This window comes from Knufia obscura, assembly GCF_036327395.1.
Source record: "Knufia obscura strain CCFEE 5817 isolate CBS 148926 chromosome Unknown scaffold_6, whole genome shotgun sequence".
Lineage (NCBI taxonomy): Eukaryota > Fungi > Ascomycota > Eurotiomycetes > Chaetothyriales > Trichomeriaceae > Knufia > Knufia obscura.
In genome coordinates, this window is record NW_027042692.1 from 1,156,372 (window position 1) to 1,169,887 (window position 13,516).

At 50.8% G+C, this 13,516-nt stretch overlaps 3 protein-coding genes across 3 annotated transcripts; 1 reads left to right on the plus strand and 2 right to left on the minus strand.

The window, feature by feature from the left end:
* Positions 1-45: 45 nt before the first annotated feature.
* On the minus strand, positions 46-1,747 carry PMZ80_005927 (uncharacterized protein; the record flags this gene model as incomplete). The annotated part of the gene is made up of 3 exons (XM_064874344.1): positions 46-216; positions 264-1,470; positions 1,569-1,747. 3 exons carry the CDS (start codon positions 1,745-1,747, stop codon positions 46-48), a joined length of 1,557 nt encoding a protein of 518 aa, XP_064730066.1.
* Positions 1,748-2,539: 792 nt separating this feature from the next.
* On the plus strand, positions 2,540-4,527 carry ZCF27 (Zcf27p; the record flags this gene model as incomplete). The annotated part of the gene is made up of 4 exons (XM_064874345.1): positions 2,540-2,715; positions 2,789-3,251; positions 3,302-3,654; positions 3,756-4,527. 4 exons carry the CDS (start codon positions 2,540-2,542, stop codon positions 4,525-4,527), a joined length of 1,764 nt encoding a protein of 587 aa, XP_064730067.1.
* A 1,246-nt stretch (positions 4,528-5,773) lies between these two features.
* PMZ80_005929 (uncharacterized protein) lies at positions 5,774-11,475 on the minus strand (the record flags this gene model as incomplete). Its single annotated transcript, XM_064874346.1, has 2 exons — positions 5,774-11,114; positions 11,177-11,475. 2 exons carry the CDS (start codon positions 11,473-11,475, stop codon positions 5,774-5,776), a joined length of 5,640 nt encoding a protein of 1,879 aa, XP_064730068.1.
* Between the last annotated feature and the right edge of the window lie 2,041 nt (positions 11,476-13,516).

Below are 13,516 nucleotides of genomic sequence, written 5' to 3' on the forward strand. Positions count from 1 at the left end.
TCTTCTGCCGACTGCTTTCGACCTGTAGCAAGAAGCTCGACGACATCATGGCACTGTGCGTGGAATCTGATATCGCGCCATATGTCTTGCCTTGACGTTATTCTGAAACATGGTATCGATCTCTGCGAATGTTCGTCCTTTGAGCTCAGGGACATATGCCCATGACCAGAGAGTCGCGATGGCGTTGAGACCGCTGAAAACGAAGCCGACTTTGCCCTAAACATGTTAGCACAATTCGCGACTCCGGGCTGCTGGATGCTCACATTGAGGTCTCCGCTGTCCGGATTCATCATGTATGCGATGGCAATGTTGAAGACTATACCAAACACAGCTTGGCAAGCAGTTGCCAACCCAATAGTCTTGGCCCGCAGTGCTGACGTCGAAGTTTCACCAAGGATTGAGAAAGCTAAAGGTCCAATCGTCGCTTGGTAGAAGAAGGCGTATACCACGGTACAAGAAGCTTGACCCCATTTTGCCCCTTTCGTGGGAATAACATCAAGGATGCCCATAAGCAACATCACACTAGTCATGCTGACCATTCCCAGAATGAACAAGTTCCGTCTGCCCCAGTTGTTCATAAGAGACCAAGCAATGCCGCAGCCAACCACACCGATGGCCGTCACACCGACACCTAGGTCAAGTGCATGAGAGACCTCGATACCCGCAAGCTCAAAGAAGTAAGTAGAGTAGCCGAGTGCGAAGATGATGCCAGATAGATGCTGGCAGGCGAAAACACCCACCGAGATCGCTGTTCGCACCAGATTCGTACCCTGGAAGCACTGGACCAATCTAGTGGAACCTGATAACTCGATATCTGCTTCGACTGTCCGCTTGATCATTGCCAGCTTGTACCTGACATCTGCATCTGTACCGTACAACTGCTTGAGAGACCGCTCAGCACCGGCTTGATCCCCTTGTCTCATAAAATACCACGGCGACTCCGGCGCAAACGGTAGACCGAGAAGCATTATTGCAACAAAGAGCCACTGAACAGCGAAGGGCCCCCGGAACGCCCATGGGTCACGCCTTTCTCCAAAGCCTTTGATGACAGCATTCGACAAAAGTTGACCTGTGCAGATCGCCATATTCGTGCCTCCGGTCACAATTCCTCTCAACGCGACGGGAGCGATCTCAGAGGCATAAAGCGGTCCAATTGTTAGATGAAACCCAAGACCAACTCCAAGGACAAGCCTGCCAAACAAGAATGCGACTCGGGTGCTTGCGAAGACTTCACCAAAAATGCCTCCAGTGACCACCATCAGACCGAGAAATAGTGTCCATCTTCTACCGATGCGATCGGAGAACCAGGAGCACGCCAAGCCACCGAAGAACTGGCCCACGCTTGAGACGCTGTTAAAGGCACTTTGCCAGGAAGCTGGAAGGACTGATTCGCTGCCAATGGAGTAACCGAATACCGATCTGAACTGTGGAACACCGATCATGGCGCCATTGACCTGTGCATCGAATCCCCTAGATGGTGATTCACAGTCAGTTCGAACTCGGTCGATAAAGGTAGGGGATATAAGCTATTAGCTGCTTGAGCATAGGTCATATACGGACAGACTTACCACCCGACTGCGCTGAAGGCGAAGAAGAGGCACCAGAACACAACCCGGGGATTCTTTTCAAGGACTTGCCGTACTGACTGCTTGTGCTCCTCGATGGCTGCAATCTCAGCTTTCAGATCGATCGTCAAATCCGGGTATTTGTCCTCAAAGACCCTCATCTCTATCTCTGATCGATCCATTGGTGATCGATCTACTTGACTCGAAAGGGAGAATATCTTGTATATATGGTTGTGATTGGTGGAGACGATGTTCAACCTGAGGCGAGGCAGAGGATGAGGTTGACCATACCCTCAGGTTTGAGTATATCGTATATATATCGTGTCGAACCTGCTCGTCGTTTGTACTGTCATAGGCTTCGTAACGTACATTGCTGGCGTATACCTGGGCATGGTCCGTTGCTGCTGTCACAAAATTCTAATCTAAACAAAGAAAAATGACTTTACACCCCCCTGCACACCGCTAGCCTCAAACGGCAATTTCTGCCCATGAAGGCCAGGATGAGCGTAAAGTGAAGTGAGCTGAGTCGCACTCGCTGCTCGCTTTTCCCCGCGTGGCGAACTCCTTCCCCCGTTGTAGCCTAATTCACTCCAAGATGTCTGCATTTGTTGTGCCTGATTGGAGACCATTCAATCCCGTGCATGGGCTTGCATGTTTCGAGGACAGGCAATCACCTGCTTCTTATGTAGGGAAAAATGCCACATTTCGGGACTTTTGAGCTCAAAATCCACTTCCCCAGATCAACTTCACTCCCCCGACAATCCGCTGAGGATCCTCACCTTTACACTCTGCCCTGTACCATGTCACAACGCGGCTCGTTCTAGGATGATAACAATCCATACAAATGGAGAGTTCTTTACGACACATTCTTCACTTCAGTAATCCCGACTTCGATGCGCCACCCAATCATGACCGGACTCAACCACTGGTAGAAGGTAGCAGAAATCTCACAATCGACGAATTAAGCCAACACTATGCAGAGGATACCGGCGATAGCGGAGCGCCACGTAAGAGATCCAATCCTAGTTCTCGGCTGTCATATCCGAGAAAGCGTGCTATACGAGCATGCCAGAAATGCAGAATCAGAAGGACGAAATGCGATAATGTCAGGCCGGCTTGTACCGCGTGTCTGGACCTTGGTGCAGAATGTGTGTACTCAGAAGGTGATCCTTCGACGTGCGGAATCTCGTGTGATGCGATGTGCGCATACTGATATGATGCAGCTTTGATACCGCAAGTCTAGCTATCCTAGAGAAGCTGAACACCATCGAAGAGCTTCTACGCAAGCCAAATCCTACGCCTCCGCCGCAATCACCGGGCAGACACGATGCACAAACCCCTGCCTCAATCCCATCAACGCTCAGCGCTGCAGCACCGGAGAAGCCTATAGCCTCGCCAAGAAGACGCATGTCCATCGAGACTGTTCTATCATGGCAAGCCTTCGCGGATCAGTCACCAAACCTCGACTTGAAGGGCCTACTGGTGCGTGACGATATCGGCGGGCAGACAGAGTCCTCCTTAAACACGGACTTCATGCAACAGACCGGCTATGAGGATGATCTTTTGCAGAGGTTTCTCGACAACGTCTTCATCTACAACCCTGTGCTCGAAGAAGCGGTGTTACAGCAATACATTCGCGAGGTACAATTCCACGGTCTGAAATGGGACGCCAAGTCATGCCTGCTGGTAGGTCGGATCACCTGGTCACAGTCAGGTGAAATTGCTAACCCTTACAGCTTCTCATCTACGCCCACGGCTGCCTAAGCTTCTCCGAAGACCTAAACCACCCAACCGACTCAATGGCCTTCCGCCAAACAGTCGAATTCAAGCGAGCAGAACACTTCTTCGAAGCCGCCCAAAAGCGTATGGGTCTCCTCCTCTGCAGAAGCACCGTAGTCGAAGCCCAATGCTTCTTCCTCGCCGGCGTATATCTAATGGCGACTCTCCGTCCCCTCGAAGCCTGGAAGATGTTCGTCCAAGCCTTAACATGCTGTCAAGCATTCGTGCCCGAGCAGTCAGCCGGTGAAGATCGAGAGTCCGAACAAAGATTGCAGGAGGGCATCTACTGGACCTGCTTCAAGTCAGAACTGTATGTTCCACCACATCATTTTGCATCACAGCCCGACCGATCACATACAATTATACCTCACCCATCACAAAGCAAGACATATAAATACTAACCCACCCCAGAGAACTCCGCCTCGAACTCAACGTCTTCGACAACTCAATCTGGGACCTAACCTATCCCGCCTTCTACCCCTCACCCCCCGACGGCCTAAAATCCCAACGCGAGGTAGTATGGTACTACTACCTCGCCGAGATCGCCCTCCGCCGCCTCGGCAACCGCATCCTAAACACCTTCCACCGAGCCGCGGCTTCCACACACCACGACCACTCTCAGTCCCAACCCACAATCGACATCGACGCCGTCTCCGGCTTCGAACAACAAGCCAGCGACTGGCTGCGCTCCCTCCCCAGTGTCCTGAACTTCGAAGTAACCGGTCAGTCCCCCGGCGGCGATCTAGTCGACAGCCTAAAATTCATTCTCGACGGCCATTTGCTAGATTGCTATGAGATGCTGTACTGGCCGTTTCTGACTGAGATAATATTACATGGATTACCGAGCGGCACAAATAACAATCAGAGCCAGGCTTTGGAACAACTGTCCCTCAAATCCCTGCACATCTGCGTCCAACGCATCCACAAGAACGAGCACGGCTTCTTCGCGCGACACCACGGGACGTGGTTGATGCTCAGATCATGTACAAGGAGCGCACTGGTGTTACTCGCGGCGCGGAAGGATAGTGTACTCGTAAACCTCCTGCCACAGGATTGGGAGGCGGCGGTGTGGAAGGTGGCGAAGATGTTAAGGTTCTGGAGGAATGAGAGCCGGGATTGTGAGGATCGGTTGAGGGTGATTGAGAGGTGTATGCATGAGATTGGGAGGAGGACGAGTACGTAGCTTGAACGTTAGGTAGCGACCTGGACTACAGTACACGATCCGCGATTCACATATCTTCTCTACCCTATACAGCGTGTTGAATACTCTGTCTGGCAATGTTCGCGGTTGCAGTCTTGCTAATGCTCCGTCGCGGCACAACTCCCTCCCCCTTAACCCATTAGAAGCCAAACAGGAGCTGCCAAGCAACTTGCTTCCTTCCACGATATTCTCTCTGGAAGACCATAGTAACAGTGTCCCAAGCAGCTGAGAGTCAGACCGTCCTACCATTTTTTTGCACGCTGACACGCGAGTCGAAATGCAGCAGCAGCACTTAAACAACCATTGCAGTCCTTCCTACCTATTACCCAGGGAACAGTATATCCACAGTTCCCGTCCAGCGTCAACTGAACTCAGAAGCACCAGATCCGCTCGTTCATTGAACATTGATCCTCCATGCAATATAACAATCCCATCGCGAGTCTACAACGTTAACTATACGAGTACAGTAAGCTGGACTGAAACGCCGAGCGGGACGAACATATAGGCACTGGCGGGCAACTCCGGGATAGAACGGAGTAAACCGCATCGAATTCTAGCTAGCTTGTTCAGACATAAAATATTTATAAGCAACTTCGAATTCCAATAAAGGGACACCACTACACCTACTACAGTACAATGTAGACCCGCATCGTCGGTTTTCACGAGCACAGGCTGAGCCTTTCCTGTGCCAATCTTCAATGCCTATAACCCAAAAGGTCGGTCGACCCGTACTATGCTGCGGCCCATCCGCATATATTCGTGGCTGTAGGCGAAGTTCGGGGTGTCTAGAGCAGTGAATAAAAATGGCACGTCCATACAGGAAGCTACCCGTCGATGCAATGATGTACCTGTAGTAATTCAAGCACGACGACATATTGGGACTGCGTCAATGGGGAGCTACTCCTCAAGCATGGTATGTTATGTCGAGCAAAGTATTACTTATCCGCTAGCTATCCTGTACCTATACAACTCTTCATGATGCCCTGGCACCGCCCCAAAGTGACCGCTCCTTGCAACATGCAATATCCAGCAATGCCCACCCAACCATTCTATACCAATATCCAAGCACAACTGCGCATGTGCCGCGAGCTTCCAAGGCTCCTATACTCCAGACACCGCTTTGACTTTTCCAACGCTGTCCGCATCATAGATAATGCTGATGATCTTGTCATGTACGATCATGGAATAGCGCACTGTGCTTGCTTCAGCCGCTCAAACGATCAAGCAATCATAGCTGGCCAGACAGAACCGCTTCAGTAGCAGACCCAATATACGCTCTCTTCGCATCCAAAGAGCATCCAAACCTCTTCTCCAACTCGACCTTAACACTCTTCTTCGTAACAGTCATCAAATCTGCTGTCCGCAGAATGTCGCGGATCTCATTGAGGATAGCATCATCAGTAGGTAGACCCGTCAGATCCGCCATCTCCATATCCGCCATACTCCTAGCCATCATCTCTGAAGCAGCGAGCGACATCCGACTCTGGTTGTAACCGCCGTTGTACGGAGACGTCGACCGAGGAACCATATCCATCGCCGATGCTGATCGGGACATAGGCAAAAGATGCGTTCCGTCATGATAGACAGGCGGCGGAGCGCCACCATAAACCGAAGCGGCTGGATGATAGGACTTGGTAGCATAACTGTAGCCGGAGATCTCGGATTTTGCGTCATCTCGTTGAGTTTGTGCATCCCAAAGCTCTGCTTGATACTCTTCCCATTTCTTCTTCGGGATGGAGTCTGGATCGAACTTGCCCTCATCTGTGATAAGGACCTGCTTGCCGTTGTCGCCTGTGACAACACGTGTGTTACCCCAACTGAAGTCGTCCATGTGCCAGAAGGAATATAGTGGTAATGCGAAGGAGAAAACAGGCATGGCCAGGATGTAGATAATCATCCAACCAATCATTTCCCACTTCTTTCTAAGAATGAAAATGATTGCCTGAAGACCATAGATCGCACCAAGAAGAATGAAAGCCATCAGCGGTACGACGCCGCTTTGTGTTGAGACCAGGACAATCAGATATACAATGTAGGCCACTGTCACAGGCGCCACAATGGTTGAGAGCAAGTCGAGGAACACAATGAATCTCATACTGAAACAGCAGAAACCGCAGAGTTGTTGTAGAGGGATCAATTCCATCAAATTGTGCACCGTACTGTTGATCCATCGTCGACGTTGAGACATGAACACACTCCAATTGTCAGGTGCAACGGTCCATGCGTGAGCGTGGAAGATAAACTTGGTCTTGTACTTGTTGTGATACTTGAGAAGAAGGGTCGTGAGATACCTGTCTTCACCCAGATGTAAGAGGTTTTTCATATGCAGAGTGTCCACACGAATCTCAGAGTAGTCGTCAATGATTTCCTTGCTGACAAAGAGAGGCTTTCCGGTCTCGGCAGCTCTGATTCGGTACATTGTGAAACAACCTGGCAAGCAAGTAACTGAACCGAACAGGGATTCGAAGGCTTTCGTCAGGTTGTGCGAGATGAAATATTCATACACCTGAATCATGGTTATGATGGATTGTTTGGCATTGGATATCGATGTTTCACCACAGACCGCCACGATTCGTGTATCTCGCAGCATGGCTGCTACCATCCTTGTTGCGGAATCGGGTGCAACGACTGTATCTGCATCGATCTGTAGCATGAACTCGTAGAATGTCGGGTTGACACCAATGATGTTGCGTATCTGATGATGGACTTCGAGCTCTAGAGGACTCATGGGCAGGTTGTAATGGACCCGGTTGAGGAAGCGCATGAAGACCATTTGAGAGTCACGCTTGCCACGGTTTCCAGGCTTTGACACTTCCGAGGGTTTGCCGACCTTGACGATGACTAGGAAGGGCACGATGTGACCTTGCACTTCGTAGAGACCAGAGTAGACTTTACCCATGTTGTGTTGCTTCATACCCTCACCCAGAGACTCGAAGCTCAATGGTTCTGGATCAACAGTTTCGGAAACTCCTAAGATGTCCAGAACGATACGGGGTGTCGGTCTGTCGTTGCCTTGTCCGATAATCATACCATCACAAATGACAACCAGAAGTTTCCTCTTGTCGTCGTACTTCATTCTGGCGGCTGAATCGATGGCGCGGCGCAAAGAGTCCTCGTCTTCGGTGTATGCCGGCACCTGACATATAACGAACTTGTCGAGGTTCTCGGGCACATTCTTACCGCCAAATTGCAAAGCTGCAAAGAACTTGAATGCAATAACGGAACACATGAGAAGCGAGACAGCCAGAAGAATATACCGAGCGAACAGACACTGTGCTGAGTTACGAGTGTCCTGAACGCCGACGAAGAACAAGTTGTCGAGACAGACCTGCATACGGCTTCGTAGAGCAGGGTCAAGAGGTAGTGCTTCCCAATATCTTGTCACATCTTGTCCAGCTCGCCCTTGGAAAAGTGCTGTGACCGAGCTGTCCATAAAGTCAGTGTTGACATCAGTTGGCTTTTCTTCACCAGGAGGTGCCTGAATGGTCCTGCCACCCGCCTGGTAAGTAGTAAAGTCGTAGACCCTTCCGTTAAGTAAAGCGATCTGCTTGCCCTTCTTGTCAGCCAAAGTCTTGACGTACTGGCTGGTATAGCCAATGCTGCCCTTCTTGTATTGGCCCCGGAGGACCATCATTTGCTCGAAGAACCAGTCTGGACGCGAGTCGTTTGTAAAGTATCTGAAGTCATGATACTGTCGATTGGGGTCATTGGTGCTGATGAGGGTTGCGGATCCGGATGTGTTTGTCGAGGTGTAATCGAGCTGGACAGTTGGATCGACTCTGCCATCGACACCTTGACAAAGAGCAGACACCTGGACCGGGAACAGGCTCGTCGCATCGACACCAGCGTATTTCTCCATCGACTTCTGCGGAATGATGCTCGGATAGTGACTTGGCATGAAGTCACCTAGGTTGAAGACCTCTCCACGGATAGCGATGTATGAGTTTGCCCCGTCTTTGCCGTTGTGTCCAGAAAGCTCATCGGAAGAGAAAACATACTGCTTGGGGCAAATGAGCTCGGGAAAGATGACAATGAAGAATGCAGCAGACAAACAACTCAGCCAGATCAGCAAGTTGATGGCGTACTTTTCTCTCCAAGCGGTTCGAATATCCTTTCGCTTCATCCGGCCAACAAACGAAATCGTGAAGTCTGGCAAGTACCAAGTGAGCAGATAGACGACGAAAAGCCACCTCTTTCGCCTGCCGGTCGTAGGTATAACATCTACCTCTTGCATCTTTTTCTTGTTGCCCTTTTCGGCAAGTTCTTCTTTAGTTTCAAGGTTCCTGAACATGTCGCCACCGTTGAAGGCAGAGGCGCCTGCTTCCGATCGAGTGTCGATCTCTTTGCTGCTGAAGTAACCTCCCTTGGTTTCATCACCATAACTGAGGTCTTGCTGAGAAGCATACAAGCGGGCTTTCGAGTCGCTGAATGGGTTTGCACCTTGGCCGGGTGTGCCAACAGATAAGCCGTCCTCGTCAACACCGAAATAGTGAGTAGCTTGAGCTCCAGACACTGCTATGCTGGCCCAACACCTCTCACTTAAGAAGACGCCGGTGTTGCCGACTCTGGCTTCATTTGGTGGCCATTGCTTGTCCTCGATGACGAGCTGTGCATTTTCCGAGTCGCTGCCGACGACGGACTGATCGGACCCAGCTAGTCCCAAGAACTCACCAAATGGCAAGAAGAGGCTGAAGTCTGCGACACGGAGGCGTTGACTGATATCCGCGATACCCCAAGTCTGGATCTGTGTACGGACACACTTGCTGTCAAATTGGTTGGCTATCCTCCTGTCATTTGGTTTCAAGCAGAAAATGAAGTAGGCATTCGAGTTGGGAGCAGTCAAGGACTTGTTGATGTTGTCCAGGGAAGCAAGGAATTGTGCAGCAGCACCTTGGCTCAAACCGGTAGCGCCAGGCTTGTTCTGCCTGGAAGGTTTCCTTTCCAGTGATTCCTCGTCGCCTTCCGGATCGAGGGCAGGAGACCTATCAGCTTTTCGGCTTTCCATGCGCTGAAGCTGCTGAAACTTCTTTCTTGACACGCTGGGCGCTCTCGTGGGCTTGGAGCTAACTTGCGCTTGTACGATTGTTGTCTTCTCCTTAGGATGACTGACAGTGTTGAGGGCTTCCTGGCCGAAAAGGCCACCTATGAAGTCGCTCTTGGTAGATTTGATCAGGTTCATCAAGTCGCCAGAGACGACATCGCTGTTCTGCTCGACCAAGCCGTTGATGGGGTATTCGACTTCGCCTTCATAGTGCTTGATGGTGAAGGAGGCATTCTGGTTGGTTGTTGCAAAATTGCTCCCAGGCAGGGTGGCTGTCGCACTGCTGACGGTAATAGCCTTATTCTTGCCCTCGAAGCGTTTTCTCAGGGCCTCGAGCAGTTGTATGTCTGTCCTCCCTCTCTTGGACTGATCATCAACGATTGCAAGAAGTCCGTTTCCGTGCTTCAAAAGCCCGCGAACTGTGTCTGAATTGTCCATGTAACTGGTAGCAGGTACGCTGACCTCTTCGCTCTCCAGCAATTCAGCTCTTTTCTCGTAAAAGCTTTGCAGGCAGATGTTGTACAGAGACTCGGTAGCAGCGTTATTGAGCAGCTGGTCAAGGGTAGAGCCAGTTGATGTTGTCTCGGCAAAGCCAGGGAAGTCAATGATGGAGACGGTGTTGGCCACGGCTTCTTCGACAGCGCATGTTCTCGAATTTATCTGCTCAATGATGTATTCAACGAGCAGCGAGTAGAGGGTCTTTGCCAGCTCGTCGGCGTTGTCTCTCGCACCCTTTGCATCGAGCATGACTGTCACGCGCTCGCGGTGGATGGTCTTAGTCTTGTAGCGCAAGCTCTCTTCCAGATCATGCACGCTCAGACCAAGGAAGGCGGCAACATATTCGAGAGTCTCTCTGTTCTTCACAATTGTGACGCTTTCGCCACCCTCATGCGAATAACCACCACTTTCTTCAGCAGCAGTCAAAGTACGCTGACCGACGCCGAATTCGAGTTGGCCAATGTGGAGGATGGCAGCAAGAATCTGACAGATCTCAGCAATCTCGGATCTGGGAAACTCGAGTTTGCGCAGAGCGGTCTTGAAATGCTGGAAGCCTTCGGCATCATTTATGCCCACTTTCATCTGAGTTGGATGTCCCAAATATCGCCATCTCTTCTGGGCGCTGACACTAGCAGACCTATGCAGACCACCAGAAGGGTGCGCTATGCTTGCATGAGATTCGAGGCCAAGATGTTGCTTCTCAGCAGCGCTGGTGCCGGCCAAGAGATAGTAAAGGACGTGGAAGCTTCGTTCGCCCGTCGGCACAGATGCTAGTCGGGCTCTTTCAAGTCTGTGATTGAGCAGCTTGCCACCGATGAGTGTCGGACTCGTGGAGGACGCGTCATATTGCAACTCGCAGAAAAGACCGGCCTTTGAAGCAGTCTGTGTTGCATGGGTCTTGGTGGTGGTTAGGGTATCGAAAACGAAGGCGGCGAGGGACAGTTTCGCGGAAAGAGGTGTGGAGGAGAAGGAGAGGAAGGAGGAGAGGAGATGCGATCGAACGGTCGTCTTTCCGGCGCCAGATTCTCCGCTGTAGCACAAATGTCAGCAACCACCCGTCCATGATGTTTATATTTCTCTTTTCGGACTCACAAGAAGACAACAGCCTGATCTTCGCCTCTGCTCCCTAGTCTTGTCCACGCCCTCCTGGCCAGATCCTCAGCCTCCGCCATGGCGCTGCCCTCCTTTCCGCCATTCGGGCCCCTGGTGGAGGATGTGTATGTGTTCAAGCATATCAGGGCCTGTGACGATAGCTTGGCTGTAGGAAGGCTGACATGAAACCGACTGGCCAGATGTGCTGTCAAATGTGTATCTGATTGCAGATGTGCAGGCAAAGCCGACAGCGAGGCCTGCATATGAGCTGGGATATTGCCGCCCATGGCAGCCGCCATGTTGGCTACTCTTGCTGACTATGCCGTGTATTTGATGATGTACTGTTGCTACTATTGACTGTATAGTATATAGCGACTTCTGGCAGTGGCCACTGATCGATGAAACGAGTGTTGAGGACTATTCGAGATGTGGAAGGCGTTGCCCGAGTTCCTTCCTGCTGTTGATTTTGTTGAGCAGGGAGCGACCACCACAAGACTCGGATAGTACAGCTAGGCGTTGGTGAGTATAGAAACGAGAGACTATGAGTGCTGGAGGTAGAAGAACAGCTAGCTCACTCGAACGCAGCAGTCATACACAGCAAAGGACAAATGTAAGAAGTCTGCTCATCACACAAGCACCAGGCTTGTCTTCGCCTGCAGAGCCCCATAGTGGAAGCGAGAAGGGGCGCAGTAATGGTCCTTTTTCGATGTATGTAATGACAGGTCCAAGAAAAGGCAGAACACGATCCAGGTCTTAGCAGGATTTCGCCTCAAACAATGATCCTCATCCAACACGCGAAAAGACGTGGTGACATGCGATATATTTTTGATGCTCGCTGCTGACATTCTCTCAGCCGGGCTTCGTGGTCTTATGTGCAGATAGTAGTCATAACTTTCATCATCCATCGATTGCCTCGCGACTGTCAGACTGGTGACAATGCAATTCATATCATGTCTCGAGCGTGCTGGTCTGTTACAAGATAATTGACATTATTGAAGACGCGGCCAACAAGGTTCGCCCATGCAAGGTAGATCCGGTTAGATCGAGGCCAAAACAGAGCCTAAATTTCGATTGGTTTGGGAGCGGCGTCGAATAGCAAACGATTACCCCAGAGTTGACCTCGATGGGATGGCAAATCATGGCAACCACCTGACGATTTTGCTGTCGACGTTGTCTTCGACACATGGAGATGCTCTGTGCTGTCGATGCGCACTTGACTATCCGTGCGATATTTCCGAATCTACGTAATCTACGACTCGCACATACAATGCACAGTACCTACCATGCTGTGCGCCGTCTGAGGTCGGAGTAGCGGCTGCTAAGTACACTACTGTCATACACTCGATGGTCCTCGCCCGACTGAACACAGCAAGTCTAGGACAAAAGATATGTCTTAGCTGCAGTGCTGCGTGGCCTGCAGATCCAACTTCTCTGAGAACATCGGGTCGCTCCCAACGATTTTGCTACGGAGGACTACACACACACGCCATATCCATGCCTCGGATCATGCCATGGACGGTGCAGTGTATCGATAATAAATAATACAGTTTGAAAACGTCAGCAAGGCCACTCGCTTGTCTTGAGTACATGTGCGATATCTCGTGCTCGTTGCTGAGCTGACCGACACGCCGAAGTACTACGACCCCTCACAACACATGGTCAAACACGAGTTGATCGGAAGCGTTGGACGTACAACGTTCTTGGGCTGCAGAAACACTGTTTTCTTGAGAATCGCACCAACATGCAAACAACACAACATCTGCACACCAACGCGGTCACCACGGTCAGGAGAGCACAAAATAAAGGGACCGACATTGGCTCCTTGAGAAGTCTCCATAGCGACGCTGGCGGATCCTTGTCAGCATAGAAGGATCATGCTGAGATGGCGTCGGAAAGGCAGATGCAACAGGGGCGTACAAGGTTTAGGCGGACTATTTTGAGCTTCGTGTCCAAGCTGGATCCACCTCCCTGCTCATCTCTAAGCCACCAAGTGCTGTCTGACCAGAATTGTGGCCGTAACGGTGCTGTATTGCCCTGGAAAGAGCGCCGCAGACAGTTCCTTCCTCGAGACCCTCATACTGTTCCATCTTTGCTCTGCTTTGGTCGCTTACTCGTACCATCCTGTTGTCAACATTTCTCGCTGTGCTTCACTGCTTTCTGTTTATCGTTCAACAACATAGTCATTCGCTACGAACTCTAGATCCGACTTTTTACGACTAATACAATAATATCTTACGAAGCAATACCTGCACGACGCCAGCAGCGAGTTTCCCCTGGTTTCGAGATACTTTGGTCAGGCAATATTGTGGCAAAAGGACATATTGGACTATACAAGAGTGC